Below are 15,487 nucleotides of genomic sequence, written 5' to 3'. Positions count from 1 at the left end.
CACCATTTCAACCAGCAACGTCAGCGTACGCTACTTTCAGCCTCAGCAGTGCACCCCACAATTGCGTTTTATTCACGCAGGACAACCCGTCCAAAAGGAGTGGAAACGGGAAAGCGGTTTAGGTCCCAATGACTATACATTCGGACTTGTGTTTTCAAAGCAACGAAAGCGAAAGAAAACTGTAATTGCGAGGACCCACCAATCCCTTGATAGTATATGGTTGCGCCATCGCTATCTTCTACTTCTAGCCTCAAAGCTAGAAGCTTCGGAGACCTCTTGATGGCGTAACAGGCTCGCTTGGCGCGAATCTTGAAGCGTGATCGGTGAGGGAGGGCGCGAAATTGTAGCGTTAGCGAGGCTAGGAGAGATCAAAATGGTGTGGTTACAGCAAGTGGGGCGTCCTTGTTGGGGTAGACCCGCAAACTCTAATTTTCACCAAGCATGTTTCAGGCTAGGGGTCGTGTTGTCACCAAGGGCTCGTGGCCGCTAGTGAATTGCATGGTCTTGTGGAGTGAGGTGATAGAGTTCGAATTTAGCAGCGGTCATTCAGGATGCAGGTTAATGGATGAATTTCGGCTGATTATCTGGAACACGCGGAATGAGAGATCCTAAGTTTGGTAGCGAGGTATGGAGTCATGACGAACCGTCCGTCTGTGACAGTTTGGCGGCAGGCCTTACTTTGGAACCGGCACTTTAGTGATGGATAATACTATGCTGATGTTTCGGACGCCATTTGATCCGGCCGACGCAGGTTTGCTTGCGCAATCGTGAACGGGCCCGCGTCGAGGACAAGGTTTCCTAGAGTTGGGCTTGGGTGAAGGGCCCTTGGGAATGGTTGAACTAAGCGTGCTTGCAGCCGCACCGCTCTATACGAGTAAGACAGGTCTAGCGAGCGAACCGGTGCCTCGCTTTGGATCCCACCAAATCCAGCGACTGGTTCCTGGTGGTGACATTACAGCTGATATCTGACAGCTGAGGTGGTTACACCGCAGCACCGATCTGCCGCCCCGGGCCACACTGCACGGATGTATGCATTGCACTCTACTGCACCGAAGGGGACGACGACGGGGATAAGCGGCGTAAAGCGGAAGGTTGGCGTGAAGCATATGGATTTCACCGCTACATGGACGATGAAGAGTCGAGATCGAAGGATACCTGGACGCGAGCTGCATCCTGATACTGCACGCCAATGAATACGGCGAAGATCAACGTTCGGGCAGCTACATGTGGGGAAGCCTCAGGTTAGGCTCACCAAACATTGTTGTAGTAACGGCTGATTTCAGATGCTCACCAACTGTCAGTCATGACAACGTTGGTTCGGCACGATATCTGCGGGCTGTCTTGTTGAGATGCTGTACAGCTTCCGTATCGGAAGAGCTTCCCCAACCGCGTCGATTACAAAGGGGATCGAGTGGCAACATGTCAGGCTTCAGCCACTACCTAACTGTGTAGAGTAGTGACTGCGGGCGCGCTAGAAGTTTGCATGGACGGTGAGAGTATTGACACTAGATTCGTGCGTGCAAGGGAGAAGCGAGAAGCGGGCGACAGCATTGACGTAAGGAGAAATGAGGCTAGCCTCGTGACTTCCCGTACGCGTACCATGGCCCTCGACTCTTCACCGAAACCTGAGGCCATAGATGGAGTTTGCTGGAAATGAAGCACGTTTTCGGACGCCATCTAGCTGTCGCTGTCTCAGATATACGCGCATCCTCCTGCTGAACGTCAAGTAACGTCGCGACTAACCTCAATTAGACGGACGTTGCAGGTGGTGCGGCGTAATCTGATCCTTCGTGGCTCCCCACCTGCGCCCCTCCAAACCACCACGACTCTGCCCGCGAACATGCATCTGGCAATATTTTTTTTCTACCGAGATGCTCCATCGAGAAGAGCATGCACTGGGCAGGATCGCGCGCTCCGGTCCATTCTCTCATCGCGGCTCGCGGCTGGCGGCACCTTAGCCTAGTGCTGCCGACGTGCATCATTGTCATCTTCGAAACACTTGCCGAAATTCGCTATCGTCCAATATCGGCGCCAAGCGTATCCTTTGTGGCTGGAAGAGCTCTCCAAGGTACGAGCACTAGCAATTCTGCTCCGGGCCTAGTGTCTGTAGCCTCGTCTTGTACGCCTGCGTCTATGGAGCGGTGAGGTTTCTCGGAGGATTCTTGCTTTATTGAATATTGGGGGATGTGATGGATAGCGCAGCAGATCACTCTTCCCTCAGGGCACTTTCACTGCTCATCAGCATCTCAAACTCGTTACGATGTGTGGCGACTTTCACACGTAGCCTCGGTTCTGTTGTGCTCGCGCAACTAAGACTGGCCGCCGTAACCGGACGCCAGGTCGCGGTGCCTGGTGCACGAGCATCAGCCACAACCTTTTGCAGCTTCTCTCCATGCGGCGTACAGGAGCGCATCACGGACTCTCTCTGGCCAATGCTCATGAGCTCATTTCTGCAAGTCCGACTGTCGGCAATGCAGTCCCTGCGAATGACGGAGCCTTCGTCCATATCTTTCCACGTGCCGACCATGCGCTTGGTCTGCAAGGCGCCGAATATAGACGTACCATGTATGCATAACCAGCACACGACATGAAACACATCGATAGCCATGAGGCCGCGATAGAGTTTGTCTCCGCCGAACATGTACATCAGGTAGATAGACATCGGCAGGATTGCTAAAAGTCGATATGTCACCTGTGGGAAACATGGTCCGTGGAGTTACTTCGGAACTATCCTTCATCAGCGCTCGTTCATTGCGGAGGATGGGAAGGCCCTGGGTCCCGACATGATCGACGTGGTTGTCGTGGTTGCACCCCTGGGACTCAATACATGTCGAGATCCACAGCGGACCCGCGAGCGTCTCGCAATTGCACGCTGGCTCGACGCTCGATGCCCTGGCACAGTATACACACGGTCGACCGCCCCTCCGACTGAAGCGGCCATGGACTGGCCTATCATGGCCCTTGGCATTCTCGGGCTAATTTTTATTATGCAGGGCTTCCACGTGCTGACCCTTTTAGCGTTGCCGGGGCCTGCTCGTCTGCTCGCTCCTTTGCCTGGCCGGTGTCATCCCTGGATCCTAGCATCGCTTCACGTACTTGCTGCATGAGCCCACGCCATACGCTCCTCAAACGTCACATTTTGTCCGGGTCTGCTTACCTGTCATCCAAACTTCGCTACGGTCCGCAAACACGACCAGCTACCTGACTGGCAAGCGGTCATGGCGACATCAGAACCATGTCTGTCTACATTATGCGCTTCTGGAGACCCTTTGCGGTGGAGCCACGGGCGCTTTTCTGCGCTCGCTCTCGACGTAAGGTGGGCCAAAAGGGTGTTGCGCAGGAACTCGGCCATGCCACTAGGAGTGGGGTGCAATGTCCCAAGCTAGAGCCTGTAGCACCTTTCCAGAACAGCCACGACCTCCCTTCCAGATGCAGGGCGTGGCTATGCTAGGCCCTCCTGCCACCACCGTTGAGAGTTTATATGGCGTGAAGGGTCTGTACCAGCCTAAGCTGATAGGAATGTGTGGGCTACACTGCGGCGTCCAAGCCTCGTGCTAATGTACAAGCTAAAGTGAAACGATTTCCCCAGAACCCACGTTGTGTGGCTACCTACCAGGGGCCAGGGATCAAAATGCCAACACTAGTCTAGGGCCGAGCATGGGGCCCAAAGGACGCTATCCATCAGAGACCTGATAGCAGGTTATAGGCTCATGCCAGCCATGTCTTGTTACCATTGATCCTGTCTCTCTAACATTCTGCTTCGCACTTTTGGTCTTGCCTTCTCTGACTTTGCTTCTAATATTTGTCTTCAACTGACATCATTCCTTCCACAGGATCTGGAACACGGCACACAGCCATCCTCAACCCCTCGTCATTTTTCTCCATCTTGGGAGCCCGTGAGCACCCTTCGCCCGTAGAGACAGTACCTGATATTGCCAAACGCTTGGACCGCATTCGTTTGGGCCACGCTGACATAGCAACGTCGACATCGCATATACTCTCACCGCCTCTCGCGGATCCTCGATGACTTCAATTCTTCACTACCGAGACCCTATCGCCTACAGGAGTGACTTCATGAGTACCTCCAGCTACCACTCGCCTCACATGGATCAGCAGAAGAGGTCGCCGCCTTACGAAGGCCATTCTTCGGGCTCAGAAGCGCGGCAGCTCACTCCTGGCGCGAAGAAGCGACCATCGAGAGCTGGTACCCGCAGCGTCACTACCCTCACCGCCGCACAACTGGAGCGAAAGAGAGCAAATGACCGGGAAGCACAGCGAGCGATTCGCCAAAGAACAAAAGACCACATCGATACTCTTGAACGTCAAGTTCGCGATCTCACTGCACAATTGGAGAACAACTCATCGACCAAGATGATGGACCTCATCAGAAGAAACGAGGAGCTCGAACAAGAGAACGCAGTCCTCCGCGCCCGTCTGTCACACGCCGTATCGGCACTGGGAGTCCCAGAATCAGGAGCAGGTATGTAACATTGATTTCATTCCTGCAAAAGCACTGTCCAATTGTTCGACTCACAAGCTGGTTGGGCGTCCATGATTGCTTTTTGGTGTCTCGGGCCGCAACCGTTTTGGTACAGCCGACCCTCTTTTCGCAACATGTCACATCTTTCTTTTGGATCATTTCCCGCGTTCCGAGTCTGCGGCTCGATTGAGCGATGTGCAGTATCTGTAACGTCGAATTTCCTTTTCGAGGCCAAGCGAGACGAGAACGGCAATTCTTGTTCTGCAATCAATGTGACATCAATGCATAGAAGCTGACATCACTACAGCAGGCGCACCCTCACCGAGTGATCGGGTTCAGATGCTCAGCCAACCTCGGAGGATGTCCACTGGAACCGCAAGGAGCGCACATTCAGTACCCGAAATAGCAACACCCGTGTCACAACCTGGACACTGGCAGTCGCAGCATACGTACGCCCACCACGTTTCCTCGCCTCATGTAGACACGCCACCTGCCATGGGTGAAGTCCAAGCGCCGCAGCACGAGGCAGTTCGTTGGAGTCCTCATCCCGGCCACCCGCAGCAGCAACAGCACCACCAAGTTTCCATGCCAGTGCAGGATGCGTCGGTTCATGCGGTCGAGCAACCAAACATGTCATTTTCAAGCCCATATGTCATGGAGAGCAACGCGCGAGCCATATCCTACCCTCACGAGAACGCTTCCATGGTCACCTCGCAGCCTATGCCAATGTCCGGATACGGGACGCCCACTTCGCATCCTTCGCCTCACGCCTCAGAGTATCAACGACACATGAGCGTTCCTATGCATCACCAGCCCGTCCAAGGCCAAGGTCCACCTCAGCACCAGCAACATCACACGTCTGCGCCTTATGGCTCCTACCCAGTTGGTCCTCAGCAAGGCTACCCTCCTCAAGTCAGCCACGGCAGCGAGATGCCCATGATGCACGCTCAGCACGGTCAACCTCAGATGATGAACGAACAAGGTCAGCACATCATCTACCAGCCGTACCAGTCCAACATGAAGGTTGAGCATTGAGGATGACCACGACTCGTCCAAACATGTTCGCAAATCCTCCATGGCTGCAGACGGTTGGCAGGGGTACCAGGGAGACGATCTTTCGATTACCACAACGTCCACTTGCAGCAATCTACTAGACGCAGACCAAGCACCATGGAACCAGTTGTCCACTCAATCGCAATCTTCTCGACGCGGGACAAAATGCCTTTGACACGCGGCACCACGCGGCACGGTCACGATAGGCTGTATTCTTCGGTGATATATCACAATTGTTCCGCAAGGGCCCTTCCAAATGCAGTATCTTGCGCCGCCGCTCGATTCTGTCGATGACGGTAAGACGCGATCCTGCAGAATTGGTAGGGACGACCATGTCTCGATCTTCCGATCTTTTGAGTTTTACACGCTAGAAACCAGCAATGCCAGCCGTGTCCATACGTTCACCGCATCGTTGCGCACCCGTTTCCAAGAACGCGCTCGGTCTCGGACAATTTCGCATCACCGTTTTTTGTTTGGGTGGACCGCTGCATGCCCCCACGATCGCATGAAGCGCAATGAAACATCAACACGGAAGGCCCCACATGCGGTATGTGGAATCACATCAAGATTGCAGTCGCCCGTCCTGCAGAAGACCAGCCTTGGAACGCTACAGCTTAGTGCGTTCCCTGGAGAGCTAGCACCACGATGGACGGTGAAGAGGTGGATCTGATGATGCTGATTGTGGAAGCGGAAAAAGGGAAATGAGTAAATGGAACATTCCGTGGATCCTCCATTTCCTGCGCGCCTGACATGGGGGGCCTCGTCGCGAGATTTGGGAGCGGCGTTTTGGGCTTCCAATTCGCTTCCTTCGCTTCCCCCTTAGCTTCTCCGATGGGCGCTGTTTCGATGGCGTGCCAAAGCCGTTCCTGAAGGAGTAATGCAACCGAGATTTCCCGACATCCGAGCATCCGTTCGATTCGCCCATTCACCACACACACCAACCCATCCGCCGCCGCCCGTCATGGTATTTGTCTTTTGTAACTTACGAAAGGGCAACATGTATGGCGCATGTGGGGCTAGCTTCTAGAAAGTGTGCTAAAAATCTCCTCGTGCGGTCAAGTCTCCACCAACGCTGAAACATGGTATGCCAAATACACTTTACGAGCCAGCTGCGAGCTACACTACGCTACACCGGTCTCTGGTTACGCATGCAGCATCGGGTCGTCGTCAAAGTTCCTACTATCGTGGACTATCGCCGGCCCTACTGTGCTTCCTCGGTTGTTTTCTTCCGATGGGCTTAGAAACGCCGAAGCACCGTGGCCAGCACATTCTCGGCGTGGCGCTTTCTCCTTGCGCGGAGCCTTTTGTTGCCAAGCTAGAGGTGTGGAGTTGTCGCATGGCATCCCGCGGATCCGTACACATGGGACACATGCGTTCGGGTGCACTTCCGCCCAATCACAATTGCAGATTGTTGCAGCAGGACGCCTTCGCTTGCTTGGGTCTGCATAGGGAAGCGTTGCCGATACGCAGCCATGCGAAGTGGACATGAGCTCACCGCATTGTACCTTGATCCTTGACCACAATGGTGTGTGTGCATGTTTGTCACACCGCATGAACGCTTACGGAACGGATGGCACACATGGACCCGAGGCGGCTGGGACAAGAGTTTGATGGTCATCTACACTACGACTACAGGCCCTTGCCTAGTTGTGATTGTTCTTCATGACGACGCCTTCGCTGCAGCTGCTTGTTGTGCGCGTATCTGCTGTAGCTCCTTGGGATACCACCGTTCGCCAACGTCAGGGTGGCTCTTGATCCTGTTCATCAGCGTAGCCTCGCCGAGATGTCCCCATCTGCCTTTGACAAACGTAAACTCAACGTCGTCCCTGCGCTTCTTCCTCGCCTCGTCCCTGAGCTTCAGCACTTCTTCAGGGACGTCCATGGCTTCGAATTGTGCGTCGTAGCTCACGCCCTGGAAGAAGGGAACTGAATAGCGTGCACCTTCGCCTTTGCGTGGACTAAGAACGCGATGTGTGGTTGACGCACAGACACCATCTGTCAAAGCCTCCATGCCTTGGCCGATAGCCACGACAAGAGTGCCAGCTATGGGCGCACAGTCTATCCACTCGCCCTTTGCATTTTGGGCTTGCAGACCGAGTTGATTGGAAGCCTGTAGCAGGTAGCTGGTCAGCATACTATCTTTATGCGGGCCAACGCCCTGACGCTTGATCTCCCACTTCTTCCGATCCATTTCGCTTGCCCCAGCTGGAAGATCCGGCACATCGACCTCTGGGTACTTGACTATCTTGAGCTTGTGCTGCTGGTCGTGATCGAAGAATTTTTCAAATGCGGTAGACGGAAGTCCAATAGCTTCTGCTATCAACGACGTGAAGAGCGTGGAGATGCGCGACATGCGACGTATGTAGTCCTCATACACTGGTCGAAAGGACGGTAGATACTCCGGCGAAGGCCATTGGTTTGGTGCAAGAAGATTGTGGTAGAGCGGCGCGTCTGGCCCTGGAATGGGATGTGGAGTTGAAAGATCGAGTTGTTCTCTGTGGTCTGGATTGAATGCCGTGGTCTCGTTGTCGAGCTACGAAGGATTACTGCTGTTAGCATGCATTTACGACGAGTCGGAACAAAAAATTAAGTAAAAGTGTTTTCAGAAAGAGGAAGAGAAGGGAAGGTAATGGCAGGGGCAGAGCGAGAGTTAACGGCCTTCGAGTACATATTGTTGGCGTCGCGTGTTTAGGATATACCCGGGTGATTATTCTTTTGCAACTGGCGTTATTTGAGGGCATTGGAGGTTTATTGTCCATACGCTTTACGGGTTTACGGCCGGTTCTTCCTCTTCCCGTCTTGTTTCTTCAGTTCTTGTATCATAGTTTCCTAGACCTTTTTCCTTCCTTTTACACCATGCATAGCGTAGCATAGCGACAGCTTCTAATAAGACCATCATCATATCTGCACATTCATCGCCCAGAACTCGAAAACAGTAACAAGTACGAGAGAATCACAAACTTACTCTACTCCACCCCAGAAAACTCTTCTCGTTCTTCATCTCGATCCTCTCCTTCTCCTCCCTCGGCAGCTTCTCAAAAAACTGTCCACACTCCTTGATCACATCCTGGACCAACTGCTCTGGCAGACCCGTCTCGCTCAGATACAAGAACCCCACGTTCAACAGGGCTGAGCGCAGGTCTTGTAGGAACTGTGGTTTCGTAGCGGGGTCCAGGGCGGCGCTGAGGGGGAGGATGGGCAAGGTTGTGAAAGTCTGCGAGGTGTCTGCCATCTTCCTTGGTATATGGTGAAGAAGTAGACGAGGAAATAGCATGCGTTGCAGATGGTCGCAGTTCTTCTAGTGAAGTGCAGCGTGATCGTTGATGTTGTTGTTGTTGTCCGTGAAATGTATATCGCGGTTCCATTCCGTTGTCGCTCTCGCGGTCCACCGGACTACCCCGCCTCACACCATACAGCGGGGCGATTACACCAAATATGCCCTTGCCCTTCTGACTAACCGTGCGAGCTCGTTCCTTGCGACGTCCAGACTAAACTCGGTTCACTTCTCGCCTCGATGTTTGTTTCGCTTGATAGTCAAGACGTGGACACTCTAGTACCGCGCCATCCATTTGAAAGCCAGACCAACAGCTGTGAGTTTCAAACCGCTGATGATTAGGACGCTGAGAGCTTCGAAGAGCATGGCTGTTCGCTTGAAACAGATATTCGTATCGATCAAGAGGTGTATGTGTGTGTATGTAAGAAACGGCAGTTGTGATTGGTAGAGAGCAAGTATTCTTGTTTCTTCCTGACAGATAAGCCAACTCGGTATGGAGGGAGGGAAAAGGAAACATAGCAAGATGTTTGCTTCTCTTATACACAGATGCAACCTAACCTGGTCTCTGCTTCCCGAACAACGGCGTCGCCTCGTGGTTGCTCGCCTCACACACGAAGCTGAAATAAGAAACCTGAACCCGTTTGTTTTCGTTGCCGTCCGTTGGGCAGCGGGATGACTTGCTCGCTGGCTGGCTTACTCCTGCTCCACACTATCCACTCTACGAACCGCGCTTTCCTCTGCCATACAATACGATCTCACCATCGCATCGCAGCCCGCTGTGGAGAAACATCTCCACAAAGACCCTTTTCGGTGCAACGGCGGTACTGTTCAACTGCTAACCATCCCTTCACGTGCCCTGTGTATTCATCACCACACCCACACCCTTTCATCACAGGATAACATTCGCGGAACAAAAGCTGTCGCATACGGCGCTTGTCGAGCTACACGTAACGACGCATATTCAGCGTTTCGATTATGGCCTGTAATCGTTGGGCAGGAACACTATGCATGCGTGACGTACGTCACATGCGATATGCACGATCAGCGGTGGAAAAAATGAGGCTGGTATGCAGGTGTAGCGAAGACGGTTAGAGTGTCATGTGCTACGTAGTGTGTACGACGACAACGACTGCGGGTGGTGTCGCGTGAGTGGTGGCCGACGGATGTAGGGCCGGATCGAAGTGATGATTGTGATTGTGTATGCTTTTCCTAATAATCCCGCTTGTCGTGCATATGTGCAGTATCGGTGCTCTTGATGTGGTGTGATTGTATTGCACACAATACCGCACAGTGGGTTTGCCGCGGCTGCACTTTATCGGTCTGCAAGGGATAACAACAGCCTCGATGAACGTTTCGGTTACGGCGGGGAAACAGGATGTTGAGTACGAGAAAACTAATATTGTATACGACACCCTCAGAGAGCCATCAAAAAGCATTGTTGTGTCTATCGGCAGCCTTGCCGCTGAGTAGTTCCTTCTGTTCTTCCCTCAGGCTATCTCCTCGGCCTGCACCTTCCGCAAAAACAAGAAAACAACATCCACTATCCCAGTTCATACCCAACCCGTACAGCTCCCTCCCCCTCATCTTCTCCTCGCCGCCACATACGCAATGTATGCAACAATCAGCATACACGCAAGAAGAAAAAAGCGAAAAGAAAAACGTTGATGTCAACCGTCCATCTTCGCAATTTCATCGATCGGTGAGGAACCCACGCTCACGCTCATCCTTGTCCTAAAACCCAATGTATACCACACCCTGAATCCCGCCAAGACTACACGCATAGCCGCCACCTCATCTAGAACGTGCGTGTCGCAGATCCCCAACGGCACTGCATCGGAGAATTAGCATCTCGGGCACCCCAAAACGACCCCTACAAAGCCGGCTGTGCAACGATGCATGTGTATGCAAGCCAGTAAGTCGGTTCAATATAGTGAGTCGGCAAGGGAGTTTGTGTAAGCGAGTAAGAAACGCACGGGCTCTATATAACACGAAACGTATACTTTCTACACAGGTCTTAGTACTGAAGTCGAGTCAACATGATGAGGCCATACCGAGCCTGTCTTATAGACAAGCGTTGGGATTTTTGTCGTTGCAGACTGCCGACTCAGTGACGCCTGCATGCGGCAGATCACGATCATCAGCCGGTTTTAGTCGAAAAGTCTAGTTACGACTCAGACTTATGGAGCTATTCTGGTATCAAAGACAGAGAGTAATACATGTGTATCATATCGAGCTAACGATCCCGTCTATAAGCCACCGGAATATGTGTGATGTGCTATATGATCGCTTTAAAAATCCCCCCATCACTCTATACTTGCATCCTTGGATGCTATAGTAAGAGTGCAATAAATCGGAACATACCGAAGTAATATCACAACGTTTATGATACGATGCGCCAGGAGAGTGCAACCTCTTCGCATGGTAGAGAGTCGACGGCCCCGACGATCATCCACCACCTCTTTACGGGAACATCCGCTTATAATATACACCTAGTTCTTAACATACTCGCCTTTTCCACATCATAGTACTCGCCCCGGCCTCCTTCTTCACCGTCACGCTCCCCTTTCCAAACCTTATTAATCCTTCTCAGCACTCGAGTTTCCGGAAGCACCACAGGACGGGATGCCGCTTTACCCCGGAACTATTGAAATGGCACTTTGTAGGAGCGCCTTGACGTTCTTGAGACGGTAAAATTCCAATTTTGGATGGATTCTTGTAACTAGTCTCAACACTGTTGTGTCTTTGTATCACCAAGGCCAAGGCCGAGCTGGGGCAGCGGTAGGTTGTTCGGGAGAAAGGCAGGTAGCAGAGCGAAAGGACAAAGCGAAAGTAGACTGAAATGATATGAGAGAGCTTGTGAACAGTTGTCATTGGAAGTGTATATCGCTAGGAACAGCAGACAGTGCACGCACGAAGTAGGAAAGAAAACACTACAGCATGCTCTTCCGTATCATAACCTCATACTTCATACCTCATAAACCCATTCGCTTCCACTGCTCTACCTCTTCTCCTGTGGATAATAAGCCGGCTGTCCCTCGAGGCTCTCACCTACACCCGTCCTGTAACTAGGCGGCGGCCCACCAAAAGAAACTTGACCACCAGGCGCACCCGAACCGGACTGATTGGGAAGAGCGTTGTTGTTCGAAACACCAAGCTGGGGGTTCAAGTCACCGGGAGTGACGGTGCCACCATCGCCGCCACCTACCAGGACGGTCTGCTCGTTGCCCTTCTTGTCCTTGACTTTGCCGACGACCATGCCCTTGGCTACGGACTTGATGATGGCTTTTCTGCTGACGCCAGTGACGTCGATGTAGACGAGACCGACGTTCTTGACTCCACCGGCGAGGTTTGTAGTAATTTGTCCTGCTTCGGCACCGTATTTGTGGCCGACGGCGGCACTGGCAGCAGCACCGCTGCTGGTCAGAAGTTGTTTGCCCGAGTGCGAGATTCCATCAGCGACCGTGGAGAAAGCGATCAAGCTCTTGTTCAACAGTCCAGGCTTGTAGTTTGTGTTGGGTGTGCCGTCTGGGTTCACACTCTTGGCGTGTGTCTTCTTGTGGCCTGCCATTCCTGCTGCTGCGTTCTGAGCGTACTTGGTAAGCTGACCAACAGTCTTAGCCGAGTAGCCAGCGACATTGGTTGTAAGCGTGTTGATCTTGCGGACGTGCTCGTGGGTAGCAGGCTTGAAGACCATGGGCTTCTCGTTTGGCTTCGTCTTGTTGATGAAGTTCTCCGCACCAGATACCATCATGTTACTAATGTAGCTGGAGCCGGTGACGACAAGACGAGATGCGGCGGCAGCGTTCTGTACGAGGCCAGAGTCTTTGTATGCGGGATGGCGTGCCATTTCGAGGTAGTCCTCTTCAAGCGGTCGGATGTCGATGCGCTTGCCGTCTGGTGAGACGACAATCTCAACGGGATCTTTGCCTGTGTTAGCATGAGCGATGGGCGCACGCGCGAAAAAGGTTCAAATGACATACTCTTGGATCCTTGCTTCAACGCTGGATCGGCGTGGATCATGGCACCCTCGGCCAGCTCACCAACGACGCTGCCGTTTTCCTCGTCGACCAAAACGACCTCACCATTGTTGCCAGTCCCTACGTAACCCTCGCCTGGTCGGTAGTCTTGGGGGTTGTATGCCTTGACGTCACCCTTACCCTTCTCGTGTTGGGGAGCTTGCGCACGCTCAAGGAAGGCTGTGCACTGTGCCAAGATGGTCTCAAAGGTATCGACGTCTTCCTGCGTGACCGATGTCGAACCCTTGCCAATTGGTGGGAACTCGATGCGTGTAAAGGCGCCGCTCTCTGGGCCCAAGTCCCACCGCGGTATCAGGTAACTGCGCGGTGGCTGGTGGTAGATCTGTGTAGTCGCGGGGAGGGGGAGATCGAGCTCGGGAGGGAGGTTAAGATGTAGGTAGAAGTCTTCTTCGGGCGCTTCGTTCTGGCCGCGCGTGTTGCTGAGGTTTGCAAAGGGCGAGTTGGTAGGGACCATCAGCAACGACAGTGTCTGTGGCCCGGAGGGTGTGAGGGGGCTCTCCTCTCCCTGCTGAATGTGGTAGGCCTTGATGCCCCCGACCGTGTAGAGCAATCGAGGATCTCCATGTCCGCTCATGCTTGCGATATGTGTTTCGCGGGGTATCGAGGTAGGTTGATACGTGGAAGGAAAGGCAGAAGAGCAATTAGGTGTCTATGGAGAGAAATAAGCAGGAGGGGTATCTTCTATTTTGGTCTACGGGTGCAGAAGCAGCGACCTTTTTATGGAATGCAAGTGACAGGGAGTCGACTGCCCATCTGCAACCTGCTCGAGTTTCGGCGCTTGCAGGTTACGTCAGAATGCCTGTCGCATAGCCACGGGGAGCTCTAGAGCATGGCGAATCATTGGAGCTGTGGCTGTGTGACCGCGCCACATGGAAGCAACTCCACATTGTGCGCAAGAAGAATACGTACGGTCGTGTTTCCGCTTGCGCGAGATTCGCGAACAATCTTTGCCCCTTGGCATGCGAACTGTTCGCGTCTCGTGCTAAAAGTCTGGTGCTTGTATGCGCCTCCGAACGCGTCATGCGAGGTCTTGTCGTCGATCTGGCACTTCTTCTCGACAACCCTACGGATTCATCCTCTACTCTTTCGTGAAGCTTGTGTCTTTTCAGCGAATACAGCGTCAGCAGCTTTCGTCATCTCGCTATCGTGGTTAGAACCGCCTAGCTCCCGCTTGCACCCCCACATTCGTCTTGCTACCCTTACTTCAGACATAGGTGTGCATGTTGCAGAGAATCTATCTCGTTGAACAAAGCTGTTGTAGATGAGTGAGATATGACAACCTTTTAGTGGTTGCTAGCTTGAATACATAGGGCACGGTACCTCTATATCTTCTCCATTCATGGATGCGTGCGACGCCATCGTGTCACGTTATGTCTTGGCGTCCGTTGAGGAGGGAAGGCATCATGGCAGGAAAGAACACCTCATCTTGTTTACAACTCTCACCACTCGCGAAATATGTCCCGGGGGCTACATCTCATGTCTTCAAGAACTGAGAGGCGATGTTTGCGACGACTGTGGACATTAACCTGAACTTCTCACAGCCTTCCCCAACGGAACCTCTCTCACTGGCTGATCATTTCTGACTTACCTTCACTTTTTCGCACCTCACGCGTAAATAAAGCTCATTCCTTGACACGCGATACCTACAGCACTCACTTTCTGTCCTTCTCTTTCGACTTTCCACAATCGCGACCACAATTCGGACAAACACCTTACGCCTTAGAAATGCCTACCATCAGCTCGTTTATGCGCCCAAATGGTTGTCTAGTATTAGTGATTGCTTTGGGATGCTGAAGAAGGTGCATATCGATCCTGAGGCCCTGTGCCCTTGCCAACCATGGCGCTATCGTTCCGATATACTGCCTCTATTACGAGTGCTGTGGAGGAACAAATCAGAAAAGTTTCCTGTTGCATTTACGTGCACAGACAGGAGACTTCGTTGGGTTTGCTGTCATTTCGAGAAAGATATGATGAATCATGCGAAAACCGCAGTGAACGATTTCGATGCGATTGTTTCGAGCGTGATTGGAAAGGGAGACCTGAGTCTGCAAAAATTCGCATTTTCTGACCGGCTTATCACCTCAGCAGTCATCGACTTGTCAGAACATGACCTGAAGATTGGTTTCGACAAAAGTTCTAGCGACCTAGCAGAACACTGGAAGCGTTACGCGATCCCAAGCGATGGAAGGGTTGTCACCACAGCGCGTCATCCAGAGGCGCACCATCACCTTTTGGACCTTCCACATCATATACTGTCGACGATCGTAAGTATGGCAGTGTTGTCGCCTGGAGGTATAATACTGGACCTGGAGAGCCATGCAGTGTACGGGCTCGATCTGAACCTTCTCCAGATCAACAGGACGTCGCGTTCTATGTTTAGACTCATGTTAGGTGATATGAGCCACGTTACCGTCGTCAGTAAGAGAACGGAGGACACGACTAGCTTTGAGAATTTCGAGTTTCTGAAACAGTTCGTAACGTCCTCTGATTTCGGTTACTTTGCTCGTAATTGGCGTCGATCACGAACAGACCTCAACATTGCTCTCCATTTCGAGATCGTCGCTGCAACAACACTGGGGAATTTACGCATCAACATCAAGGACTTGGTGTACGCAACGAGGCATTACAGAAAAGACAAAATGA

The 15,487-nt window shown here is 52.6% G+C and overlaps 3 protein-coding genes across 4 annotated transcripts; 1 reads left to right on the top strand and 2 right to left on the bottom strand.

Annotated features, from left to right (window-relative positions):
• Nucleotides 1–4,023: 4,023 nt before the first annotated feature.
• ALTATR162_LOCUS377 (uncharacterized protein) lies at nt 4,024–5,515 on the top strand (the record flags this gene model as incomplete). The annotated part of the gene is made up of 2 exons (XM_043307971.1): nt 4,024–4,480; nt 4,788–5,515. The coding sequence occupies 2 exons, from the start codon at nt 4,024–4,026 to the stop codon at nt 5,513–5,515; spliced, it is 1,185 nt and encodes a 394-aa protein (XP_043163906.1).
• A 1,678-nt stretch (nt 5,516–7,193) lies between these two features.
• ALTATR162_LOCUS376 (uncharacterized protein) lies at nt 7,194–8,765 on the bottom strand (the record flags this gene model as incomplete). Its single annotated transcript, XM_043307970.1, has 2 exons — nt 7,194–8,066; nt 8,499–8,765. 2 exons carry the CDS (start codon nt 8,763–8,765, stop codon nt 7,194–7,196), a joined length of 1,140 nt encoding a protein of 379 aa, XP_043163905.1.
• Nucleotides 8,766–11,805: 3,040 nt separating this feature from the next.
• ALTATR162_LOCUS375 (uncharacterized protein) lies at nt 11,806–13,418 on the bottom strand (the record flags this gene model as incomplete). Of its 2 annotated transcripts, none has more annotated exons than XM_043307968.1 (2): nt 11,806–12,734; nt 12,788–13,418. In XM_043307968.1, the coding sequence occupies 2 exons, from the start codon at nt 13,416–13,418 to the stop codon at nt 11,806–11,808; spliced, it is 1,560 nt and encodes a 519-aa protein (XP_043163903.1). The 2 variants fall into 2 exon arrangements, with proteins under 2 accessions (XP_043163903.1, XP_043163904.1); XM_043307969.1 differs by having other exon boundaries at nt 11,806–12,728.
• Nucleotides 13,419–15,487: the final 2,069 nt, after the last annotated feature.

The sequence above is a fragment of the Alternaria atra genome (assembly GCF_907166805.1).
Source record: "Alternaria atra isolate CS162 genome assembly, contig: 20, whole genome shotgun sequence".
NCBI lineage: Eukaryota > Fungi > Ascomycota > Dothideomycetes > Pleosporales > Pleosporaceae > Alternaria > Alternaria atra.
This window is presented reverse-complemented; position numbering and strand designations above follow the sequence as displayed.